The sequence below is a fragment of the Microchirus variegatus genome, assembly GCF_963457635.1.
Source record: "Microchirus variegatus genome assembly, chromosome: 15".
Classification (NCBI taxonomy): domain Eukaryota; kingdom Metazoa; phylum Chordata; class Actinopteri; order Pleuronectiformes; family Soleidae; genus Microchirus; species Microchirus variegatus.
In genome coordinates, this window is record NC_139816.1 from 5,801,440 (window position 1) to 5,827,250 (window position 25,811).

General features: G+C 44.8%; 2 protein-coding genes across 2 annotated transcripts in view; one reads left to right on the forward strand and one right to left on the reverse strand.

Moving 5' to 3' along the window:
• Positions 1 to 1,123: 1,123 nt before the first annotated feature.
• Positions 1,124 to 21,581, reverse strand: LOC310937553 (CD276 antigen-like). Its single transcript, XM_083901836.1, has 8 exons — positions 21,502 to 21,581; positions 10,499 to 10,684; positions 6,206 to 6,550; positions 5,427 to 5,711; positions 5,018 to 5,344; positions 4,362 to 4,469; positions 3,637 to 3,696; positions 1,124 to 3,474 (listed from the first exon to the last, which is right to left on the reverse strand). The coding sequence occupies exons 2-8, from the start codon at positions 10,566 to 10,568 to the stop codon at positions 3,410 to 3,412; spliced, it is 1,260 nt and encodes a 419-aa protein (XP_083757962.1). The 5' UTR covers positions 10,569 to 10,684; positions 21,502 to 21,581; the 3' UTR covers positions 1,124 to 3,409.
• The window catches only part of LOC310937552 (gamma-aminobutyric acid receptor subunit rho-3), a gene marked incomplete at its 3' end in the record, with an annotated part of 30,068 nt that continues 14,674 nt past the window's right edge, over positions 10,418 to 25,811 (forward strand). The window contains exons 1-2 of the mRNA XM_083901835.1: positions 10,418 to 10,551; positions 23,261 to 23,464. Coding sequence (XP_083757961.1) covers positions 23,337 to 23,464 — 128 coding nt within the window. The 5' untranslated portion in view covers positions 10,418 to 10,551; positions 23,261 to 23,336. The remainder of the gene's footprint in view (positions 10,552 to 23,260; positions 23,465 to 25,811) is intronic.

Here is a 25,811-nt window from a genome sequence, read left to right on the forward strand (position 1 = left end):
GCAAGTCGTTTTATAACAAAAACTGGATGATAAAGGTATTCTGTATGAGAGATTTTACCATAAATATGACCTGGCCTGGGTTACATCTAAAACCCCTTCTTAAAGACTTTGTTTTCATGTGAAACCACAATTGTATCTGTTATTGTATTATTTGACTCCTTCCTCTGTACTGGTGTCTCCTCCTTTGTTGTAAAAGCACGATGAAATCATAGTTTTTTCAGGCGCTGTAAAAAATATAAAACTTATGTGCACCATGCAGAGCCACTGGCAACTCTTCAATGAGTCACTGAGCCAGTGGGTGGTATGTTCCATTGTCTCAATCACACTCAAAATACTTTATTCAGTCTGGCTCTAAAAACACTAATTTACTGAATACCCTCCTCTTTAAATAGACTTAACTATTTTCTATGATGTGTTAAATTAACTTAAATGTATTAATAAATGCAATAAAATCACTTTTAATATACTTTGACAATCATGTCTAGGGAAAAATCAAAAGTTAAGTCTCATGACTACATTTCCCACAATGCTTTGGGGCCCTAGTAAGCCCAATTTATACTCTTAAATTGGGTTTTTCACAGGCGAGTATTGCAGTCATGAGAACTTACGACACTTCCTATGGATTCTAAGCGGATTTGAGGACGTTATTTAATCAGATATCAAATGTTATAATAATCACTTTCTAAAAATGTGTGTGTTTTCTGTGTGTGATTTTTGGCGGAGTTTGGTGGAGTAGAGTGAGCGGTTCATGAAAAAATATATATAGTGAGATAAATGGGTGAAAGAATGTAGTATTTTTATTTTATTTTTGAACATATTCTTAATATTGTAAACTGTAGTTGGCTTAATTAGCATTTAATTACGTTTTAGAGCTGCAAATGACTATTATTTTCATTGTGGATGAATCGTTTGGTCCAAAACATTATCAGAAAATGTTGATCAGCGTTTCCAGTTTCTTTTGTTTTGTCAACAAATCAAAATTATTCTGTTTGAATGATTTCTTTGTTATATGGAAGGAAGGAACCAGAAAACATTCACACTCAACTTGTTTTAATTATGAAAAATAAAGTGACTTTCCATGTTAGTTATTAGTTATTTACTATTCTACTTTACCTTTGTGAATTTATGAATAAACAACTGTGGTACTGGAATCTCAGGTGTGGTTCCAGGTGTATGATGCACATGATAAGACAACACTCCAAGCTCAGTGGTTAGTCTTTTTTTATATAACATGACATAAATCATGACACATAGACACATGATAGAGGTACAGTATTGCTCATGTACGGTGAAAATATCAGAGTAAGTCTGACGAACAGTGTTTGACTGTAGGTCAAAGGTCGCCCTCTTCCTGCCTGCATTGTCCTGTAACAGTCACTCGCAGACAGTGACTGACCTTTTTGTTACAGTAGAGCATTGAAAGCAGCTCAGGACAATTGTGTGCGTATTTACTTCAGCGGTTGCTTATAGTAGTTTCTGTAAAAAGAAATACCCCAGGAAGGAAACAGGAACAAGACAATGCCTGGTCTCGCCCACGTTTGAAAACATGAAACCTTCGGGAAATTTTCAGGATAACACTGTGATTCACTGGTTAACTTTGTTTCCTTATATGGTTCCTGCTTGGTGTTTGCTTGCTGTTCATCTACCTCAGGTTTTCTCCACACAGTCCTGCTCCGTCCTGGTCCAGGCTCTTGCTGGAAGCTGTAGAGCAGATGGAAACTTGGCTAATTTGGAGCTATTATGACGTGTGATGGTTACTGCGGTGAGGAACTTTGAGTCTGGACATGGTGGATGGATTGGAGAGAGATCTTCAGGTTGTTTAGGGCAGTGTACAGCCTCGAGTAATTTTGTCACCAGGCATCTAAAGGCCCATTTATACCCCCTTGGAAAAGACGGAGCCTTTCGTCCACCATTGTGGTTCCTCGCAGGGGAGCATTCAAAGAGACACGAAACAAAGCAATTATCGTGGGACATCGTGGGGGCAGTATAGAGTCAATAGTCCAATCGGTCAGGAAAAACTACCAGAGCTTGCTGGCTTATCCCTGCAGACAGCAAACGGAGAGTAACTGCCAGGCGTCGAGTTCAATTTGAGTAGATAATCTGGCGAAAGCAAGTTGTCAAAAGTTGCGGCGGACAAAAGCGTAAATACTGAAAAGTGCCGCTCTTCATCGATCTCAGGTATGTAGGGTAGTGACATAAAAGTAAAGCAGAAATAAATTGAGCCAACAATGAGCCACTTTCTGGTGCTGAATGGTACGATAGAGCCTGAATCCTGGTGGACCTCCAGATTAGGATGAGGTTAACACTCCTGAATGTAAGTACTGTCGCGAGATTAATCACCTTAACATCGTCATGCCTTGGCGATCTTGCACTACCACCAAACCTTTGAGATCCAAAAGCAAAACATTGGCTCATCCTGGACATGGTGGATGGATTGGAGAGAGATCTTCAGGCTGTGTAGGGCAGTGTACAGCCTCCTGGAAATTATGAGAAGAAGAACAAACTCCCAGGTTCTCTTGTAATTTTATCACCAGGCATCTAAAGGCCCATAGTCCCATCGGTAAGGAAAAACTACCAGCGCTTGCTGGCTTATCCCTGCAGACAGCTAACGGAGCGTGACTGCCAGGCGTCAAGTTTAATTTGAGTAGATAATCTGGCAAAAGTACGGAAATACTGAAAAATGCCACTCTTCATCGATCTCAGGTATATAGGTTAGTGAAGTAAAGCAGTCTGAATCCCGGTGGACCTCCAGATTAGAATGAGGTTAACAATCCTGAATGTAAGTACTGTCACGGGATTCATCACCTTAACATCGTCATGCCTTGGTGATCTTGCGCTACCACCAAACCTTTGAGATCCAAAAGCAAAACATTGGCTCGTCAGTCTTGACATTGAAATAACGTTGACGTAACTGCAGTCTTCACCCGGAGACTGTAAAACTGTGCACGCGATCGGTCATTTGTTGACGTATATGGGTCTTGTGAAAGGTCGTCATGCCCCGCCTCTGTCCAGTGTCAGCTGGGTTTAGCTCCACCTCCCTCTGCGACCCTCATAGGGCAGAAGATGATTGATGGACTTGGTTTGACCAGGTTCTAAAGCTGAACTCAGAACTGTGTCAGAGGAACTGAACCTTCTTCATCCATGAGGTTGAAATCCAATTAGTGTTCCTCTGTTCCTGGATGAAAATTTACTTTTTGATCCATCAAGATCATGACTCAACAAACCCTACATGAAGATGATTGTCAGGGTTTAAAAACATTCAAAAATACCAAAGTAGTCATTTTACAGTATATAACACAGTATAATTCAGTATATTCATTTAAAAAAATAATAGAAACGGCTCTCCGTTGCTCTTCAGTGTTTGTTAGTATTCTGTTAGTCTGGTGGTGGTGGTGCTCTGTGTTTGCTCTCAGGTTAACTGAGCGCTGCCCTGGAGGCCTGGTTGTCCTTTGGCGCTGACGGCGCTCGGGTTCTCTGACAGGGAAAAAAAAAGCGCAAAACAAGAGTTTGTGGATCACAGATTTTTATAAACAAGAGTCGTGTCACTATTCTGTGCTCTGGCAGTTATTTTTATAATTTACTCTCTGGCTCCATCTAGTGGCTAATAGTGGGTATCACAGTTTTTTGATGACTGACCTCTGACTGAATGAAGCTCGGTGACCTCTTCAGGGTCGTTCTTGGACTTCTTTCCTGATCCTGGGAAGACAGAAAGAAACAATTAATGACAAATACTTAATTTAATAACACGATGCAGCTCAAACAAACAAAAGGACATCTCAATGATTATATAATAGCAGCTATATACAGGTATCTCAAAACTTTAATTATGCTTTAAATCGTTCATCATCACTGGGAAATAAAGAATTGTTGTTTTTTCAGTTGGCTGTGATACACAGCTTTACCACTAGATGGCAGCAAATGCCACAAAGTGTGGCTTTTACAACAGCCTCTAACCCACATTAACACTGACTTGCCTTCAGTGATGAATGATGTCGTTTTATTACACAATTGTTTACTCATGGCTTTATTGCTTTTTCTACTGCTATATTACATTTTTATGACTTTCTTTATTCTTACATGCTCGTGCATGATTTAGCGCTGCTGGTGTTGTGGATTTTGTGGCCCTGTCTTTGTGTTTATCTTGTTTCTCTCTTGTGTCTTTGAAAGTTGAATTAATGATTAATCTTCCCATATTCTGCACTTGTCAGTATATTTTGTTCAATAACAAAACTGATGTCTGTCTATTCATGGTGAAAACTACTGTTTTCTGTGGATTCTGATGAATGATGAACTGGTTATGGTTAAGGTTAGCGATGAGGCTTTGTTTAGTCTGGCCGTCAATGCGGTGTTGCCATCCTTACCTTTTAGCTTCATGTAGGCCAGCATTCCCGCCAGGGCGAGGATGAGTCCTACGATCACCAGACCGAAAACCCACCAATGAGACGGTTTCGGTGCTGTGCTTCTCTGACCTGCACACACACACACACACATAGTAAACTCTTAAACTTTTACATTTTTAGGTGGTTATTTAGTTTGTCTACAGTTGGGATGGGTAGGTGATCACTTAAGTAGGTTCCCGTGAAAATTAGTTCTACCCACTGATGACATCACAAAAAAGATCAAATGTTCAAGAACTCCTCTTATAAATGGGCAAAACTGTAAAAATATATCCAAGATATCCATCAAAACTAATCAGTTTTAATGAAAGCCGATATGTATTTGCAGCATCAGTCGCTCTACCGTCGGTCTAAGTTTCATCTGGATCTGATCCAGATTACAGATTTGGCATCAATTTAGGTCCCACTGAAGTTCAGATGTGTATCTCAGCGAAATCTGAACAGATGGGTGATGGGTAGGTGATCGGCCAAACATTTTTCCCATAAAATCTGTTGTTTATTTAAGATGGTAACGTTCTATACAGATCAGAAGGTTCTTCTGGATCCAGTGGATCAAAAGGTAAACACGGTGCTGTTCAGCTGTCTTAGCCTGATGATAGTTTCTGTGTGTTTGACCTCACCGACAGGGTCGTCGATGATGACGTTGGTACGCTCCATGTGCGTTTTGAACGGAGCCAGGAACTTGCAGACGTAGCTGCCCGAGTGCTGCGCGTGCTTGGGGTCCATCAGCCGCAGAGAACCGTCTCCGAACTGCACCTTTAAGCCGTCCAGCTCCACGTGTCCCTCCCAGAGCGACTCGGAGGTGCTGCGCCCCGAGCGGCTGTCGTAGCTGAGGATTTGGGCGGGGTCCTCGCCATCTGAGAAGCTCCACTCCAGGGAGGGGCTGCTCAGGTAAGAAGGGGCGGAGCAGGGGATGGTCAGGTCTCGTCCCTGAGCTCCTTTTATTTCTACCAGAGGGCGGGAGGATATGTTTGAACACAGACTGCCAATGTTGGATTTTAAAACATGTGAACCGTTGTGGTTTATCACCTCGTTCTTTGAGCGAGGTCATCCACACCGGGCCGCCGTAGGAGGTGGTGACCTTGCAGATGTAGACGAGGTCAGGCTGACCGTTCAACAATCTGAGGCGGCTGTCGACCGTGTACAGCCCCTGTTTGTCTGCCAGTATGCGCGTTACCGGTCGCAGGTCCTCGAAAGTGGGCGGCTCAGTCGCCCAGGTTACGCGAGGCGCGGGGAAGACGTTGCGCACCGTGCACTTCATCTCCTCGTAGCCGCTCAGCCTCGTCAGCTCCATGTGCACACCTTGGATGGGTGCTGCACACTCACACACACACACACACACACACGTTCAGCATGCTTTCTCGTTTCCCAGCAGTCCCTGATGATAGACTCTAAATGCCAGTGCCGAATATAACCTGGCAGCGTGTGATATCATTCTTCTGCAGATAACATTAGAGCTATATTAACACAGTGTGGTACACAGAGACGTTTTGAAGTAGAGCTATGCCAGAGTTTTTACCCTAGTTTAACAGCTTCAGAGTCATTGAGATGCTTCAATATCTTGTTGCATGAAAATTGGGGGCCGTCTCCACTGCCCCCTACTGTATGTTAGCAAAAAACCAGCCTCGCAAGATCAGCAGAGTTGATCCTCCGAATCAGGAGGTCTCACAAGAAACCCTAGCTAGGTAACCATGGATACCAAGGCAGTGATAGCATTATTTTAGACGTTCCCATGAGAATGGATGGGAATTCAACCCTCACCTGAACCTGAACGAAAACCATACCATTTTTATTGGTCTGGAACTCACCTTTGACCTTCAGGATAACTTTGGCTTCATGTGAGCCGGTCGACGTGCGCACGTGACACCTGTACGTGCCTCTGTCCTTGAAGCCGCTCTTCCTGACGATCAGGGTGGCGTTGCCCTGCGATAGCAGGTGCGTGAAGACAGACGCGCGCGCCGCGAGCTGCTTGCTGGCCTCGCCGTCGTCGTCCTCGCTGCTGCGCTTGGCGGCGCCGTCGTCGTCATTTTCGTTCTGGTCAAACTTGTACACCACCACGTCCTGCTTGAACCACTCGACGGTCCCCTTGCTGCCGGGCTTGAAGCTGCAGGGCAGCACGCAGTCTTCTGACACTAAGCACGTCACCGTGACATCTGTGGACACAAGGAAAGACCGAGCTCATGTAGGACACAACAACGTTTTACTAGTGTTACATCTCGGGCCTGTCTGTCTCTCAGTCTTGGTACAGCTTTGGTCTTAGTCTCTACAGCTCTTGTTTTGGTCTTAGTCTTGGTACACCTCTGGTCTTGGTCTCTACAGCTCTGGTCTTGGTCTCGGTATATCTCTGGTCTTGGTCTTAGTCTTGGTACAACTCTGGTCTTGGTCTTAGTCTTGGTACAAGTCTGATCTTGGTCTCTACAACTATTGTCTTGGTCTTAGTCTTGGTACACCTCTGGTCTTGGTCTTAGTCTTGGCACACCTCAGGTCTTGGTCTCTACAGTGCTTGTCTTGGTCTTAGTCTTGGTACACCTCCGGTCTTGGTCTCTACAGCTCTGGTCTTGGTCTTAGTCTTGGTACACCTCTGGTCTTGGTCTCTACAGCTCTTGTCTTGGTCTTAGTCTTGGTACAACTCTGATCTTGGTAGCTCTTGTCTTGGTCTTAGTACAGGTACACCTCTGGTCTTGGTCTCTACAGCTCTGATCTTGATCTTGGTCTTAGTCTCTATACATCTCTGATGTTGGTCGTTAAACTTGTATTTCGTGGTTGTTATTGTGGAATTTCAAACATCTTCTTTCTTCATGAATCCATCGTAGATTCATCCGCTTTAGAATTCGGTAATAAAGAAGTCGGTAATAAACCGTTACACCTGTGTCTGTCAGCTATGGAGAGTCTTGAAATCATTTGACAACAAGATCTTGCTTCAAGTCTTCAGGCATCAGTCATCAGACGTGGCACAGGCTGTCAAGCCGTAGCCCTTGAGGGCAACAATGTGTCCCATGTTTTACCTGCAAAACATTATGTGTTGCTACCTGTTAATGGTGTTGACAAAAAGCAGCCAGAGTTGGACTCCAGCCTGCACTGATGAAACCGGTTAGAACCACATTAACCACATGAGTTTAACAAAACGGGAAAACCCAACCTAATTATTGGGAAATCCTAGAAGTGAGCCAGCCCGACCATGAGGGTGATTACTAAAATGTAAACATGCTTTATTGTTCATCAGCATCCTAATGATGTCACTGATGTTGGCAGTTTCCTCGGAATGTTCTTGGAATTCACAGCATGTTCGTTCTGTATCCATCAATCAGCTGTTTCAAACAGTTTGATTGATGTGTCTGTGCAGACTCCAGACAGCGACGTTCATCAGGATCTACAGGTTGAAATGACAATAACTCTGATGTCTGTACATCAATCTTTCCTGACTGTAAACAACACCGCAGGTTGTTTGTCACTGTCTCTCACCTGATCAGTGATCAGGGCGTGGACGTCTGATCCAGGATATGATTCATCGAAATGTTAGAGCTCAGGTATGTCACACACACCCACACATCTATCCTACAACCCAACCTCCATATCCACCTTACCGAACCTACCTACTGTATGTACCAATCTTTCTTCCCTTCCTTTGCAGTCTTCTACCCATGTTTTCCCATTCCACTCATCCTGTTGTTTTACCCACCCAACCTAGTCTCCTATCTATCTTTTCCATCCTCTTACCCATCCTATGTATCCTTCTACCATTTCTACCTATCCTTCTACTCTACTCATCCTACCCATCCTATGTAGCCTTCTACCAAGTCTACCCATCCTTCTACTAATCCTACCCATTCTGTGTATCCTTCTACCAATTTTACCCATCCTTCCACTCATCCTACCATCCTGTGTATTCTTCTACCAATTCTACCCATTCTATTCATCCTTCTACCAAGTCTAACTATCCTTCTACCCATCCTATGTATCCTTCTATCAAGTCGACCCATCCTTCCACTCATTCTACCCATTGTATGCATCCTTCTGCCTAACTGCCACCCATCTTCCTATCCTACCTTCCACTCAACCTTCCCATGTTTCTACCCACCTTACCCAACCTACCCAGCCATCTACCTACAGTATATGTACCAATCCTTCTATCCATCCTACGAACCTTTCAAAATCTTTCTTTCCACTCGTCTTATCCATTGCTCTACCCATCCTACCGAGTCTTCTATCGGTCTTTCCCGTCCTTCACCCTAACCCTACCCTACTACCTATCATCCCAGCTATTCCTCTGCCCCTGCTCCAGTTTCTCTCGCAGCGATAAGTCTGTACGACTCTTGGAAAACATTTGAGCCCAAACTGGAATCAGATGGTTGGTTTTGTTCCAGCAGGTGTCAGGTTCTCGTTTGTTGGTCTTCGTGTAGCTGAACACACACACACACACGAGTTTCTGAGGTGACGTTGGCTGAAGTAGAGGTTTGATTGTTACGTTATCCTGCGATTGACTCTGTCAGAACCTTCCCCACCGCTCCTGCACAGCTGCTCCTCCTGTGAATCAGGGCTTTGACAGCAGGTTCAGCAGAGTTGTGACTCACTGTTGTGACTCACACCTGCACAACGCGTCGACGTTGGCCGCCGTTCCCGATCTAACGTGACATTTCATGTCGTTGCATAAGTGTTTGTGGTTTATTTAACTGCAGCTGTTTACCGAGCAAACACGTTTCCCTCTGTGAGAAACGGGAACTGTCAAGTGTGTGTGTGTGTTTTCTGTTAATTAAGGAAAACACACACACACACACGACTACAGCCCCGTGACTGACAGATCAGCTGATTAACACGTTTAAAACGAGATTACAAGTTTGCGATCAAACAACATCACTGACTTTAAAGCCTGAGCTTTGTGAATTCACCTTGAACTGACACACGGCCTTCATCCAGATCTGCAGCTAACAATTATGTTCATACTCGTATACATAAATACTTTTAATTACACGTTTGGTCCATGAAATGTTGGAAATGATGACATTTTAATTATTTCTTTGTTCTATGGAGCAAAGAAACCAGACAATATTCTCAAATAAGAAGCTGAAAAATCAGAAAAACTGACAATTAATCTAATAATCGCTGTAGCCCTATCTCTATCTGGTAGTGGTGACACCAGGAAAAACACATTAGCCACTTAACAAAAGGGTTAGGGTTAGATATATCTGAAGTATGTATTTGCTGCGTTATCTCATCATTAGATAGCATTATCTGACAGGAAAGTGAAGTTTGTGTCGCTTTATTAACCTGTTTACTCTCCCACACCAAACCCCATGAAGAAAATCAGTGATTTTAGCTCACATAGACACAGGAGCTGCTGGTCTACTGCTGCCTCGTGTGGTCAGTTTGTGTCACAGACGTTAATCCGAACAAAGGATTTCAAACACCGAAGTCACAAAATAAGACATTTAAATTTAGTGATGGAGGCAGCAGTGGATCAACACCTGCTGTGTACTGTGATGTAAAATCGCTGTTTTTCTCAATGGACTTTGGTGCATGTGTGAGAGCGGCTTACAGCGTGACACAAACTTGCATTTCTTGTTGGAAAATGTTGTCCAATGGTGAGGTAAAGAGGCAAACATGAGATAAAGAGGTTGTAGACTTAAGGTGGAGTAGGTTTTTTACGAGGTCAGCCTTTTGTTAGGTGGATACAATCTGTTTTTTCTTGGTTTCCCTTTAGAAAAAAGGACTGATTTAACGTAGCACCTTTATCTGCACAGAGTTAAAGTTTCATTGAATCTTTTAGTCAGATTTACCACATATGTTTCCCATGACTTTGCTGAGTCATGATCTCAGTTGACAGGAATTACTGTGCAGACTGTGAAAGTGGAGCCAGACCAGGTTTTTCCTTTTAACTTCAGCTGCTCTGTCATTTCACTGTGGTCAGAGGAGTTTTTCCACCCTGACGTCCAGAGGAATTGTCTCTGTAAATAATCACAAATCCTGCAGTCATTCACACGTGCATGTGTGTTTTTGTTTTTTTTCCCTCCCAGAATGCATCTGTGGATCAGGTTCTGCTGCCTGTCGATTCCCTGCTGACGGATCGGTTGAGGCTGCAGCACAAAGAGGCGTTTGTGTCTTACCTGGGGTTTTGTCCTGCGAGGTGAAGCTGATCCACAGAAGGAAACAGGCCACGGTGTGTATCGCTGACATGGCGCTAATATCAGCTTCAACACATTTAAGATGCACACAAACAAACACTCGTCAGTCCATGCTTCTTCTTCTTCTTTCCTGGGTGTCGTGTCCTTGTTCCTCTCTGACTGCTTTGGCTTCACACGTGCAGAGAGAAAGACAGAAGAAAAGAACGAAAGAAATGATTAGAGTCGCATTCCTGATGATATGGACACAGGAAGCACATGTCAGAACGTGTGCGGCGTTCTGAGGAGAATCCCCGTTTGATCCTTTGATGAACAGGTGGGATCCATCCTCAGACTCAAAAGAGAGCGAGAATTAAAAGCAGATTTACACCTGGAGCCACGAAGTCTTTCCTCTGCCACGACCTGTGGAGGAAAAAAAAAACACTTTTCCTCTTCTTCATCTTCTAATCTTTACCGCTCCACTCCGCTGTGAGGAGTGTGTTATCTTAACACTTTAGCGCATTTGTGACGATCTAAAACAAACATGAAGGCGAGAGAGAAATCCTGCATCAAAGAGGAACAAGTGTCCTGGCGCTGATTCAGCCATCGATCGCGTTGTAGAGGGTTAACGCAGAGAGTCGGGGTCACGAGGTCTCCGATAAATCAAAGTCACACGAGAGAGAAATGCAGAAACTGTGTGTGAATGCGAAATTAAATTAGCAAAACAAGATGAATGGGAGCTTTAGTTTAATCGTTTTAAACTGTTAAAATGTTCAGTGGGAGACTTCAAATGAAGTCTGAAGAAGAAATGCATTGTGGGAATGACATAATAAAGACTTTCGTCTCTGCTCGCGCAGCGAAGAACGAGTTTTTCTGTTTTCACGAAGCTGAGCTGGAAAATGTGTTCAGGAATGAGTTCACGGCAAACGTGAGCTCGAAAAAATGCAAATATCTTCTCTTTAAATTCCTGAAACGACGAAAGTGTTTGGTCCTTTAAATGTTACGGAAATGTGAAAGTGTTGAAGAAAAACAAGAAACAAGTAAATATTCAAACTTAAGAAGTTCTCAAGTACATTTACACATACAGGGAATTGGACTTGGTGTTTTTGGTTCATTTAAATAGATTAAAATTAGAAAGGCAACCAAAAAATAACACAAACTCAAAATATGTACAAAAGTGCAGTGGGTTTTCTGTTAAATATGAATATTTTATAGGTATAATTGTGCTTTTGATCTTATTTTCTGTTTTTTTACTGACTGTTTTAAAGTAAAACCCACTTTTTTTTAAAAGATTATCTGCTACAATAACGGTGTTAGAACGTAAATTGTGAATTAGTTTTGTCACAGATTGATAATCCATAATTCATTTTCAGGTTGTAGGAAATCTGCTTATTCTATTTCTACCCGAGTTAAACATTAATAAAGAGATTGCGATTAAATTTCACACATTTATCGCACTTTCTTAACATCTAAATTCAATATTTATAACATGAAAATGCAAATAAGTAAATGGACAAACTCTGAGCCTGAATCTGTGTTAAAGCCTCTTATCTTATTGAAACTCCATTTGTTACGATTCCACCTGCACCTTCTCCTCAATTTTATTATTAGTGTTGTTTTTTGTGGCTGCTGCTCTTTCCCCTCTCCTCTGACTCTGCAGGGGGCGTGGCTGATCCAGTTCCCAGACACCGGTGATCACTTGCACCTGCGCGGCTCCTCCTCACCTGCATCAGATGTATAATCAGCAGGGCTTAAAGGCGGAGCCATTTCCCATCACCGGTGTCAGATCGTTTTCGAACTTACATGGGTAAAGACATGCTGCTAGCTCTCTCGCTGTACTTACCTCACAAAGTTACTTACCCGTTCGTCTCCGCTCCAGGTCGTCACGTCTCCTGCTGGTCTTCAACTCCTTGGCTGTTCCGGTCTCCCTATTCTCCTGGGATCTCCTGTGCCACGTTCGTGAGTTGTTTCCACGCTGGATTTCCGCCGACCTGCCGAGTCACCCCCGCAGTAGCTGCAAGGACAATTTTCCTCCTATTTCTCCATCTATCCCCTATCGCTTCCCACGTTTGGGAAGTCGCTTTTTGTTATACATTTTCGTAAATAAATTTATATTGTTTTGAAATAGCCACCTCCGTCTCCGTCTGCTTTCGGGTCCACGCCACTAATCATTACATAACGATCTGACCAACATGGACCCGGCGGACTTTGACGCGTTTAAGCAGGCTATTTCCGCCCAGGGCGTACTCATCGGGCGCCATAGTCAGATGCTTTCGAAGGTCTCCCTTTCACTCCGCGAACTCATGGCTAATGCTGCTAGGTCGGCTAACCCTCCCGTAGCCTCCGCCACTTCCGTGTCCGCTAGCGCGGAGCGGGTAGTTGCGGCTAGTAGCGCTAGCTTAGCCACTTCCACTAGTTCGCCGCGGGAACCTTTTGTTCCCATCCCCGAACGATTCTCCGGGGAGATTGGTAAATGCACAAGCTTCCTTTTTCAATGTTCGCTAGTTTTTAGCTTACAACCACGCACCTACCCCGATGACAACGCCAGAATTGCCTTCGTGGTAAACTTATTGTCGGGGCGAGCCGCTCAGTGGGCAACGGCCACGCTATCCAACGCAGCCCCCGCTTCAGTTAGTTACTCGTCGTTCACCAGCCAGTTGTGCAAAGTTTTCGATCACTCTCCTCAGGAGTCCGATATTTCCTCCAAACTAATCAACACCGAACAGGGTAATTCATCGGTGGCTGATTTTTCTATTCAGTTCCGCATTCACGCTGCGGAGAGTTCGTGGAACGACGCGGCGCTGCGCGCTATGTTCGTTAGAAATCTGAATAAAGAAATACGCGATGAACTAGCAACACGGAACGACGCCCACGATTTAGATTCACTCATTGCCTTGTGTATCATGCTCGATAATCGCATCCAGGAGAGGGATCGAGAGAGAACGGCGAGTAGCCGGCGCGTCACTAGCCACTCACGTCCCCACAATCCGGTTCCCATTCCTCTGCCTCCTTTTTCTACCTTTCCTGGTTCACCTGAACCGATGCAGCTGGGGCGTACTCGACTCACCTCCGCGGAGCGGACGGTGAGGGTGAGAAGCGGGGCCTGCCTCTACTGCGGCGAACTGGGCCATCAACGGGCAAACTGTCCAGTACGCCCAAAAGGACTAAGCCCTCCGACACACGCAGGAGTGTTGGCAGGCGGTGCCGTTTCCCGTGCCACAAAGAGACGTGTGATCCTCCCAGGTCAACTCCGGTGGGACCAGAAGTCGATCACGCTCCCCTGTCTGGTCGATTCTGGCGCAGACGACTGTTTCCTGGACTTGGACACTGCCCTCCAGGCCGGGATCCCCACGATCCCGCTCGAGACTCCGAAGGAGATCCACGACCTCGACGGCAAGATCCTGGCCACAGTCACTCTTCGCACCAGACCCATCGCCCTGGTCCTGTCCGGCAACCACCACGAGCTGCTTCAATTGTTCCTGATTCCGTCGTCTTCCTCCCCGATCGTGCTGGGCCTGCCCTGGTTGGCGCTCCACAATCCCCGGTTCGACTGGTCGTCTGGGCAACTCTCCAGCTGGAGCGTTCCATGTCACTCCCGCTGCCTCCGCTCAGCACTGCCCGCTCCTTCGACCTCTCCGGTTCCGGTTTCCAAGCCACCAGACCTTTCCACGATTCCGGCGGCGTACCACGACCTCGGGGAGGTGTTCTCCAAGGACTTGGCTCTCTCACTTCCTCCCCATCGACCATACGACTGCGGCATTGACCTGCTTCCGGGGTCCACATTACCTTCCCGACGGCTGTATAACCTCTCCCAGACCGAACGCTCATGCATGGAGGAATACGTCAACCAGTCTCTGGCCGCTGGTCTCATTCGTCCCTCTTCATCCCCTGTCGGAGCCGGTTTCTTCTTTGTTCAGAAGAAAGATGGTACCCTGCGCCCGTGTATCGACTATCGTGGTCTCAATGAGATCACGGTCCACAACAAATACGCGCTGCCGCTTATGGACGCTGCCTTCAGCCCTCTGTGCAAGGCTAAAATATTTTCCAAACTCGACCTTCGCAACGCGTACCATCTGGTTCGCATCAGAGAGGGCGATGAATGGAAGACCGCCTTCAACACGCCAATGGGACATTTTGAATACCTTGTCATGCCCTTTGGATTAACGAACGCTCCAGCAGTCTTTCAGCACCTAGTCAATGACATTCTGCGTGACATGCTGGACAAATTCCTGTTCGTGTATTTGGATGACATCCTCATCTTCTCGGAGTCCGAGCAGGAACACGTCCAGCATGTCCGCATGGTGCTGCAAAGACTGCTGGAGAACAAACTGTATGCCAAGGCAGAGAAGTGCGTCTTCCACGCTTCATCAGTTCCTTTCCTAGGCTTCATTATCGACCAGGGTAAGCTGTCTCCAGATCCGGCCAAGATCAGTGCGGTGAGGGACTGGCCGACCCCCTCCAACCGGAAGCAGCTGCAGCGATTCCTGGGTTTCGCGAACTTCTACCGGCGATTCATCCGGGACTACAGCAAGGTGGCTGGACCCCTCACTCGACTCACCTCTCCGCTGCAACCATTCTGCTGGTCCGATGACGCCGAGAACTCCTTCCAGAGACTCAAGGTACTGTTCACATCTGCACCTATCCTCTCCCACCCTGACTCTTCCCTACAGTTTGTTGTCGAGGTCGACGCCTCCGACACTGGAGTGGGAGCCGTTCTCTCACAACGCTCGCCTGCCGACCAAAAGCTGCACCCATGCGCTTTCTTCAGCCGACGCCTTTCTCCGGCCGAGGCGAACTATGACGTGGGGAACAGGGAGCTGTTGGCGGTCGTGCTGGCACTCCAAGAGTGGCGGCACTGGTTGGAAGGTGCGTCTTTTCCTTTTATCGTTTGGACAGACCATAAAAACTTATCTTATTTACGAGACGCTAAACGTCTCAACTCCAGGCAGGCACGTTGGGCCCTGTTCCTGGGGAGATTTGTTTTTACCCTTACCTTCCGACCTGGGTCAAGGAACGTTAAACCGGACGCACTATCACGACTATTCTCACCTGATCCACCTTCTCTGTCTCCCGAGCCGATCATTCCCCCAGCTTGCATCGTGGGAGCCGCTTCCTGGCCAGTGGAGGAGAGGGTTCGTCTAGCCCAAAGAGAGGAACCAGACCCAGGGGACGGTCCTCCCAATCGGCTCTTCGTCCCGGGCGCGGCACGTTCGGAGGTGTTACAGTGGGCGCATGGCTCTAAGCTCACATGTCATCCCGGCCTCAATCGCACTCTCCGGTTCCTCCGCCAGCGATTTTGGTGGTCCTCCATGCCTCAGGACACTGCCGAGTTCGTCCGAGCCTGTCCCGTCTGTGCCCGAGGGAAGACCTCGAACCGCCCTCCAGCTGGTCTCCTGCAGCCACTCTCCATCCCACGTCGTCCCTGGTCCCACATTGCGGTGGACTTCGTTACCGGTCTACCACCGTCTCGCCTAAACACCACGGTCCTGACGGTGGTGGACCGGTTTTCGAAGTCCGTCCACTATATACCGCTCACCAAGCACCCAACTGCCATCGAGACGGGGGACCTACTGGTCGAACACGTCTTCAGACTCCACGGGTTCCCGCAGGACATCGTCTCGGACAGAGGGCCTCAGTTCACCTCCCAGGTCTGGAAGGCGTTCTGCTCAGCGCTGGGGGCGTCCACCAGCCTCACGTCGGACTATCACCCCCAGTCTAACGGCCAAACAGAACGGGCCAACCAGAGCATGGAGAGTGCCCTTCGTTGTGTCGCCGCCCGCCACCCCGCCTCCTGGAGTTCCATGCTTCCATGGGTGGAATACGCGCACAATTCCCTGGTCTCCGCATCTACCGGCATCTCTCCATTCATGGCGACCCTGGGCTACCAACCACCCCTCTTCGACTTCCAGGAGGAGGAGGTCGCCGTCCCTTCTGTCCAGAGCTACCTTCGCCGGTGCCATGCGGTGTGGAGACAGGTCCGGTCATCCCTTCAACGATCTTCCATCCAGAGCCAGAGGCAGGCCAATCGCCACCGCATCCCGGCTCCAGACTATCGACCGGGACAGAAGGTATGGCTGTCGTCTAAAGACCTTCCCCTGCAGGTCGAGTCCCGGAAGTTGGCGCCTCGTTTCATTGGGCCGTTCGTCATCGAGCGGATGGTCAACAGGTCCGCCGCCCGCCTGAAGCTTCCTAGAGCTTTACGAGTCCACCCGACCTTCCACGTCTCACTCCTAAAACCAGTGGAGGAGTCGGACCTGGTCCCACCCTCCAACCCTCCTCCTCCACCCAGGTTTATCGACGGGGGGGAGGCCTACACAGCCAGGCGTATCCTGGACAGCCGACGCAGGGGCCGGGGTCACCAGTACCTCGTCGACTGGAAGGGGTACGGTCCGGAGGAGAGATCTTGGGTTCCACGCCATTTCATCCTGGACAAGGACTTGCTGAGGGACTTCCATCGGACCCACCCGGATAAGCCTGGCCTAGCGCCAGGAGGCGCTCTTTGAGGGGGAGGTACTGTTACGATTCCACCTGCACCTTCTCCTCAATTTTATTATTAGTGTTGTTTTTTGTGGCTGCTGCTCTTTCCCCTCTCCTCTGACTCTGCAGGGGGCGTGGCTGATCCAGTTCCCAGACACCGGTGATCACTTGCACCTGCGCGGCTCCTCCTCACCTGCATCAGATGTATAATCAGCAGGGCTTAAAGGCGGAGCCATTTCCCATCACCGGTGTCAGATCGTTTTCGAACTTACATGGGTAAAGACATGCTGCTAGCTCTCTCGCTGTACTTACCTCACAAAGTTACTTACCCGTTCGTCTCCGCTCCAGGTCGTCACGTCTCCTGCTGGTCTTCAACTCCTTGGCTGTTCCGGTCTCCCTATTCTCCTGGGATCTCCTGTGCCACGTTCGTGAGTTGTTTCCACGCTGGATTTCCGCCGACCTGCCGAGTCACCCCCGCAGTAGCTGCAAGGACAATTTTCCTCCTATTTCTCCATCTATCCCCTATCGCTTCCCACGTTTGGGAAGTCGCTTTTTGTTATACATTTTCGTAAATAAATTTATATTGTTTTGAAATAGCCACCTCCGTCTCCGTCTGCTTTCGGGTCCACGCCACTAATCATTACACCATTGCCTGTAAAATACACAGCATCGCCCTTTAATAATCTCATTATCAGCAAGTCACTGAGCTGCCACTGAAACAACACTTTTTAATCTCTAGCATTTCCCAGATCACTGAAAGTTATAACAACATAGATTATCTTTTACTTTAAAACGGTCAATAACAGACCAGGAAATACAAAAATCAGAACAAAAGGAAATTTTCACTTCTTCAATGTTCAAATTTAATGAAAAAAAAAATCTCTTATTTTCTCCATGTTATATTAAAGACAATTGAATTAAAGATAAAATTCATATAATCTATAGTATACAAAGCATTTAATGAATAATAAGCTGCAGAAAAATCACCCAGCACTCCCTCCTGTGCATATGAAGTCTATACATACACATGACTCATACAATATGAACAACACATTTTACTACACTATTAAGTCTTTTGTGTCACATGGAGGTCAGACACATCCTCCGTCCTTGGCACAGCAGCGAGTAACACGCAGACAACAATGTAATCAGGTGATTTAGAGCCTTCATAAAGATTTACTACTGTTATTAATATTACAACAACCAGAGTATTTCTTTAAGGTGCAGTCGCAGCTTATCCTCAGCTCACTGTGCACATTCTATGTGTTTGTTTCTGTTAAAGTGATAATTCAGGATCACTGAAAACACAGCAGAATTAGGGATTAAAGCCACTTAACGCAGGACTCACGTCATATAATCTACACCTGCTTGAGTTTAAGAATATGTAAACAATATATTTGTCACTTTATCTCACTGTTGGACAAACTTTCCTTACAGTAAATTGTAAAAAGTTTTTAAATTGATCGCTCTCCCACACCAAACTCCATAGAGAAAATCAGTGATTTTAGCTCATGGGGACAAAGGAGCTGCTGGTCCACTGCTGCTTCGTGTGGTCACTTTGTGTCACTGAGCTGAATCTGAACAAAATATGTCAAACACCAAAGTGACAAAATAAGACATTTGGAGTCACTGATGGAGGCAGGAGTGGACCAACAACTCCTGCGTGCTGTGGTGTAAAATTGCCGTTTTTCCTAATGGACTTTGGCGTGGGAAAGTGAGCGGTTTACGAAACAACACAAACTTGAGTTTCCTCTCTAAAACGCTTTCTACCATCAAGATAAAGTGTCAGATATACTCTTACGGGTCCACTCAACAAACACATATAGGATATGTTTGTACACATGTAAAATCACTTTGGTTTCCCACCGATCTAATCTGTTCGCTGAACTCCTGCCAACTTGGCGGTGCCGCGCCGGCGCCCCCTGCTTGCGTCAGAGCCGAACGAATCTATACGGTGACCTCTGACCTCTGCAACAATTGCACACCGCACCCTCACCTGACTCTGTGCGTGTGATTGTTTGCTGGTTAGCACACAATCACACGCACAGGGAAATGCCACAAACAGATTTCAAGGCAACGCGTATTTCTATTTTGAAAAGCGGGGGATATACCATCCACGATTGGGGGGGGTTCTTTTTTTAATTAAAATAGGGGATGTAACGCGGGACGGTTGGCAACCGTACTTGAATGTCCTCCCTTCCTGTCTTGGCTTCCTGGCTTTTGTTCCCTTTGTTTGTCAACGACTGGTTTGACATCACGGCGTAAGCCTCCGTCCATATGGAATCAGAACCATACGTAAACAGTCTTCTTCTTTGCTCCGCTTCCTTGAAGAAGTTTCCAGTAATCACGGCATCTCCATCCACACAACCCCCCCCATCCCCCCACCACCCCAAAGGACTCAAAAACACTGTAGTCCATAATATGCTAGGCCTGTATGTGGCGCTGTAACGCTGCTACACCAAAAACACGGAGAAGACGACGTTGTAGATACAGTTTCAGGTTTTCCTAAACGCCATTTTCTTGTGGTCGAATGCATATTCACCTACACTCATTTCCGTGTGGGCAGGCCCCTAAAATGTCGTCTCGAGTGTCTTCCACTCTGGGTCAGTCCACTGTCTCTGTGGCTCGGTGTTCTCTGTAACACTGACCATTGCTGAAATAAGTCCTTTTTCAACGTTTGCAGCAATGGTCAATGTTACAGAGAAGTTCTGCGACAGTGGACTGACCCAGAGTAGAAGACTCTCGAGACGACATTTTAGGGGCCTGCCCACACAGAAACGTATATTATGGACTGCAGTGTTTTGATGGGGGATGGAGATGCCGTGATTACTGAAAACCTCTTCAAAGAAGAAGACTGTTTATGTATAGTTCCGATTCCATATTGACGGAGGCTAACGCCGCGATGTCAAAACAGTCGTCAACAAACAAAGGGAACAAAAGCCCGGGAAGTGGGGGCATACGCAGTCAGAGAGGAACCAGGACCGTCTTCAAAAGACAGGATGGGAGGACGTTCAAGTACGGTTGCCAACCGTCCCGCGCTACATCCCCTATTTTAATTAAATGAAGAAATGCCCCCCGATCGTGGATGGTACATCCATATCTGTTTGTGCCATTTTCCTGTGCGTGTGATTGTGTGCTGGTTCGTGGGTCAGGTGAGGGCGCGAGGGCAATTGTTGCCGGGGTCAGAGGTCACCGTGTAGATTCGTTTGGCTCCGACGCAGGCATGGGGCGGCGGCAGCACGGCACCGCCAAGTTGGCTGGAGTTCAGCGAACAGATTAGATCGGTGGGAAAACAAAGCGATTCTACATGTGTACCAACACATATATATGTGTGTTATATATACACAGGGTGGACCTTTCAGAGTATATATGACGCTTTATCTTGATGGTAAACAGCGTTTTTATAGAGGAAACTCAAGTTTGAGTTTGTATTTCGTAAACCACTCACTCCAGGGCCGTTTCTAGTTGTTTGGGGGCCCTATGCAAGATACTATTTGGGGGCCCCTATTTTTTTCAAACTCGAGGTAGAGATTCCTAACTTTTTCTGATTACCCCACAAACACTTACATGCTTTGCAAATGTATGCATAATGAATGCATCCAATACATGCAAATAAAGACAGGTAATTTTAATTCTCAAAAATATAATAAAATATGAGTCTGAACTTGCAGTTTTGGGGCCCCCTGGTAGCTGTGGGGCCCTTTGCAGCTGCATAGTCCGCATATAGCAAAAAATGGCTCTGACTCACTCTCCCACACCAAACCCCATAGAGAATATCATCAATTTTATCTCACGGGGACACAGGAGCTGCTGGTCTACTGCTGGCTCGTGTGGTCACTTTGTGTCACTGAGGTTAATCAACACAAATAATTTCATACACCGAAGTCACAAAATAACACATTTGATCTCACGATGGAGGCAGCAGCGCAGCGGTAACTCGTGTTTCCCTGTGATTTTAAATTGACGTTTTTCTCTATGGACTTTGGTGCAGGGGAGAGTGAGCTGTGTCCAAAGTGACGCAAACGTCAGTTTCCAGTCAGAAGAGTGCGTCTGACACTCTGAGATAGCGAGTCAAACACACTGTGGGCACATTGTTGACTTAAGCAGGTGTAGATTTTTGTTTTTATCTGATGTGACACAAAACCTGGAAACAGCCGGAACTATCGCATGAAAAAAATCAGTTTTATCCTTAATTCCATCCTTCAGTAAACACCTGTGATTCAGATCAATATCTCAACAGCTGATTGCTTTCCATGAATGGATTTTTTTTCTGTGTCATTTTCTGTTGGTAATAACACAGCGCTAATTTAATTACAGCGGATCACTATTATTATTATTATTATTGTTATTATAATATTCATGTTATCACTTCTTGGAGAAAAGTATGTGGGTTCAATAAATTGGCAAAATTACAAAATAAAATGTACACATGAAAAGTGAAAGGAAAACAGACACACATTTAGAGAAGAAGAAATAATATGTATATATATATATACAGTATACATATATCTATATATAGAGTATGTACTCACAGTTCAGCTGTAATTCAGTAGAAAGAGGAAGAAGTGAAGAGCAGAGGAAGAGTGGACTCTGCTGCCTCCTCAGACTGAGCTGTTCGTTTGACTGGATCAACAGGTTATTTAGAGAGGACACACACACACACACACACACACACGTGTGCACAGCCTCTGAATGGGTGGAGTTTGGTCATGATTGGCAAAATGGCAAACACACACACACACACACACACACACATACACACACAGAGGGAGCACCATTAAATGTCAATGGGGTACGTTTTCAACGTGGAGCTGTTTTAGTTCGTCCGCTTTGTCAAGTACAGTCCTGACACTGATACACTCATCAGTATTATTATTGTTATCATTATTATTATTATTATTATTAATAAAGTATTATTAAATATTATATTAGATTACATTAGATAGAACTTTATTAATCCCTCTGGAGGAAAATGAAGGCTCAAAAAACACAAATACAATGGAAAAAAAACAGGCCAAAAAAATCCAGAGCAACACCAATTTAAATGTATATACTGTATATATATATATATATATATACTAGTATATCATATAAATATTTAATAATATATGGTATTGTAATATAAATTAACATATATGCACATATATATATATAGATTGATTGATTGTAAGAATCAGGAAAATTACAGCATCTCACACAGAAATAGCCAATTTAACAAAATATAATGTATGGTATAAAAAGTAATATCACTATGTCACTGTGAGCTAAAATCACTGATTTTCTCTATATTAAATGTCCAGTGTGTAAGAGTTAGTGACATCTAATGGCGCATCAGGGAACTGCAGTGGCCTTCACATCGGTCTAAAGTGTAAATGGCTTTTTCTAAGGCGACGAAAAGCAAAAAAAATAAAACGTTTAAAGCTAAAACACACTTCTACAAACATACTTAAGGCTAGTTTATTCAAATTATGGGCAGTAATTGTTCCTAAATGTTCTATACTTGACTAAACAAAGGTCCATTAACGATATCCTGGTGTCATGCTGTAACTTTAGTGACTCAGCTTAAATCAGCTCAGTTGAGGAAGGACATAAATATGACTCGGCACATATTTGGTGATTGAGTGGAACAAGGTTTGGTCTGTTTTGATTTGGAAATTTTGTTTAAAAAAAAAAATAATAAAAAAATACCCCTCCAGAAATGTGGAAGTGATTTAGTTGCAGATGTTATCTTATACGTGATCTTTTTTCTTCGTCGCTCTGCTGTAAATTACGATACGTTTCCCGATGAGTGAAACCTGAGTGAGGGAAAAGAAGTGCTGGATTAGATATTGTTTTCTCTGCTCGCGCTCAGATTACATCTTTCATTTTTGTCTCCGTTGTGTATTGTTTGAGCTCATGGCGTGTGCCAAAAACCTCGTACTGTACACAAACAGACACACACTCTTACACACACCAGGTGCCTGCTTTTCCATTGTCCCGCTGAGAAAATCCAGATTACTGATGGATGTGTGTGCTCGTCTGTTTGTAGGTTAGCGAAAGACCGCCTGCCGCACCAGCGGCGGCGGCGGATAAGAGGATTATCGTGGAATTAGTGTCAGATTGGTATCGATTTTAATCAGAGATTGAAAGATGCAAAGATAAAACATCCTCAGACAGACCGACAGAGACAGAGGAGAAGTGTGGACGGAGGCCGGGACGTGAAGGTTCCTGCAGAGAAACACGGACGTAAACAAACGTAGGTGAAGATGTGAGAAAGAAACAATGGCTTTATTGTCTTCACTGTGACCACAGAGACCTGGACGTGGACGTGGTCACCATGTTGTTCCTGCTGCTGCTGCTGCTGCGGCAGTGGAGGAACCTGTGAAACATGAAGGTGGACTTGCTGATTCTGGCTCTGGCCAACCTCGTTGCCACGGCGACCGGAGGACGAGGCTCTGGACGCAGGAAACACAAGGAGGTTTTTCTGGAGGAGAACAGCAGGTTCAAGTTCGGAGGGTGAGACGCACACACACACATACACATACACACACACACACACGTTAAGGTCCTTTTACTGGTCTTGGACCTTCTGGATCCTTCAGGTCTTCATGTCTGGAACATTCAGACTGTATTTTTAGAAGTAAACACCTTTAGTCTTTTCATTCATCATCGTCTTATTAGTATTTAAATCTTTGTGGGTATTTTAAACAACTTTGTTTCCCCTAATCTCAGTTCTCTACCTTTATTTTTTTAATGTTTTATAGTGTTTTTAATCTGTATTTTTATCCCATTTTCCCACTGATTAATTGACAGAGATTTGTGCGACGATTACTATATAAATCGCAATCTTAATTGTGGCAAGAGCAAATTTGTGCGTAATCTAGCGACTAGAGCGGCAACTAACGATTATTTTCGTAATTGATTAATCTGACGATTATTTTCTCGATTAATCGTTTGGTCATAAAATGTCAAAAAATGTTAAAAAACGTTGATCAGTGTTTGTCAAACCTGGAAATGACGATGTTCTCAAATGTTTTGTTTTGTTCACAACCCAAAATTATTCACTTTTAATGATTTCTCTGTTTATGTGGAGCAAAGAAACCAAGAAAATATTTACTTTTAAGAAGCTAAAACAATCAGAAATGTTGTTTTAATCATGAAAAAAGCTTCAAACCGATAATCGATTATCAAAATAGTTGGCGATTAATTTAGTCATCGATTAATAATCGATTCATCGTTTCAGCTCTACTAGTGACTCATTTACAACAAGTAATCAAATCAAATGAATTAAAAACGTGATTTTATTGCAAACCTTCACGTATGAATCTTCAAACTCAAATGTCCTGGAGACCACGGAGTATCTAGATTGGTCAGTAGGGGAAGAAAAAGTCCATAATCTTGAGAAAAATGTCAATATTTATGATGATTTTTTATGTAATCTCAAAATAAAAGTGATAGTTTTCCAATAAAATCATATTTATAATGCAAAATGAGTCTATTAATAAACAAAAACACACAGGTTTGAGACCTCTGACTGTGTCTCATGTCTTAACTCTAACACTGAACCAGTTCCTCATATACTGAGGTTCTGAGGAAAAGTATTTATTTATTGTCAAATATTTGTGGAGGAAGTTGATTTCTTAAAGAAATCACACACTGAAGTTCCCGTCAGGTTTCAGCTCGTCCACTTCTGTGTTTCATGTTTTCACTTCTGTTGGTTTCCTGTGAGAAACGATGACTTCAGATTATGAGTTCAACCATAGTAACTCTGCTCTGACCGCATTAGTGCGTAAAAACCTCGTCTGACTCACGTTTTTATTTGTTTAATCAGGAGAAGAAAAAAGAAAAAAGAGCAGGAGCCAAAGTTTCCTGGAGCTTGTGCAGAGAAATGCTGCAGTAAAAGGCCGCAATTAAGACTCTTTAAAACGTTCCGTTTAACCCCAGTCGTGTTCTGCATGATCAACCTCCTTTTAAATGAATGGATTCTCAACACAAACGTGTGCAAAAATGTGCAAAATAACATTTTTAAACCAGGAAATGTGCGTTTGTAAACCGCTCACTCTCCCACACCAAACCCCATAGAGAAAACCATCGATTTTAACATCACAGCACACAGGAGGTGTTGATCCACTGCTGCCTCCATTACTAACTTCAAATGTCTTATTTTGTTAATTCGGCTTTCGAAATACTTTGTTCAGATTAACCTCAGTGACACAAAGTGACCACACGAGGCAGCAGCAGACCAGCAGCTCCTGTGTCTCTGTGAGCTCAAATCACTGATTTTCTCTATGGGGTTTGGTGTGGGAGAGAGACAAATTTGCTGAATCCTATTGCTGTTTTTTTTTTAATCAATATATTGATTCTAATCCCTTGTAAACCACTCACTCTCCCACACCAAAGGCCATAGAGAATTATTTTGTGTTTTTTTCAGTGTCAGATTGTGTGTTTATTTGCAGTTGTCCTCAGAAAAACACAAATAAACAGACAAAAGTTAAAGACACAATAAAGTGCTCTGTGTGTCTGACAGAGGGAAACCAAGGAAACCCAGACTTAAGGATGTTGGAGGTTTAATTACAGCTACACACACACACACGCATCTGATGATGCATGAAAAGCCCCTTTGAAAGTCACCTCACTTTGTCACACACACACACACACACATACACAACACACGCACGCGTCCATTTATCATTACGAGGTCACACAATGTTTTTGAGCCAAATCCCATTTTCCATAATCCCCTAAATTAACCCGGAATCCCAAAAAAATCAAATCCTCCCAAATGTGACACTAATCTCATCATCACTAACCTGAAGACATTTTTAATGGACTTAAATCAGTGAACACTAAACCTCGCTCTGAA

Coding starts and splice junctions, on each gene's coding strand:
- LOC310937553 (XM_083901836.1), bottom strand. CDS start 10,568: ATGTCAGCGATACACACCGTGGCCTGTTTCCTTCTGTGGATCAGCTTC. Junction 5,345..5,426: donor GACCTCGCTCAAAGAACGAG/GTGATAAACCAC, acceptor GCCCTCTGGTAG/AAATAAAAGGAGCTCAGGGA. Junction 4,470..5,017: donor CATCATCGACGACCCTGTCG/GTGAGGTCAAAC, acceptor GTGTGTGTGCAG/GTCAGAGAAGCACAGCACCG.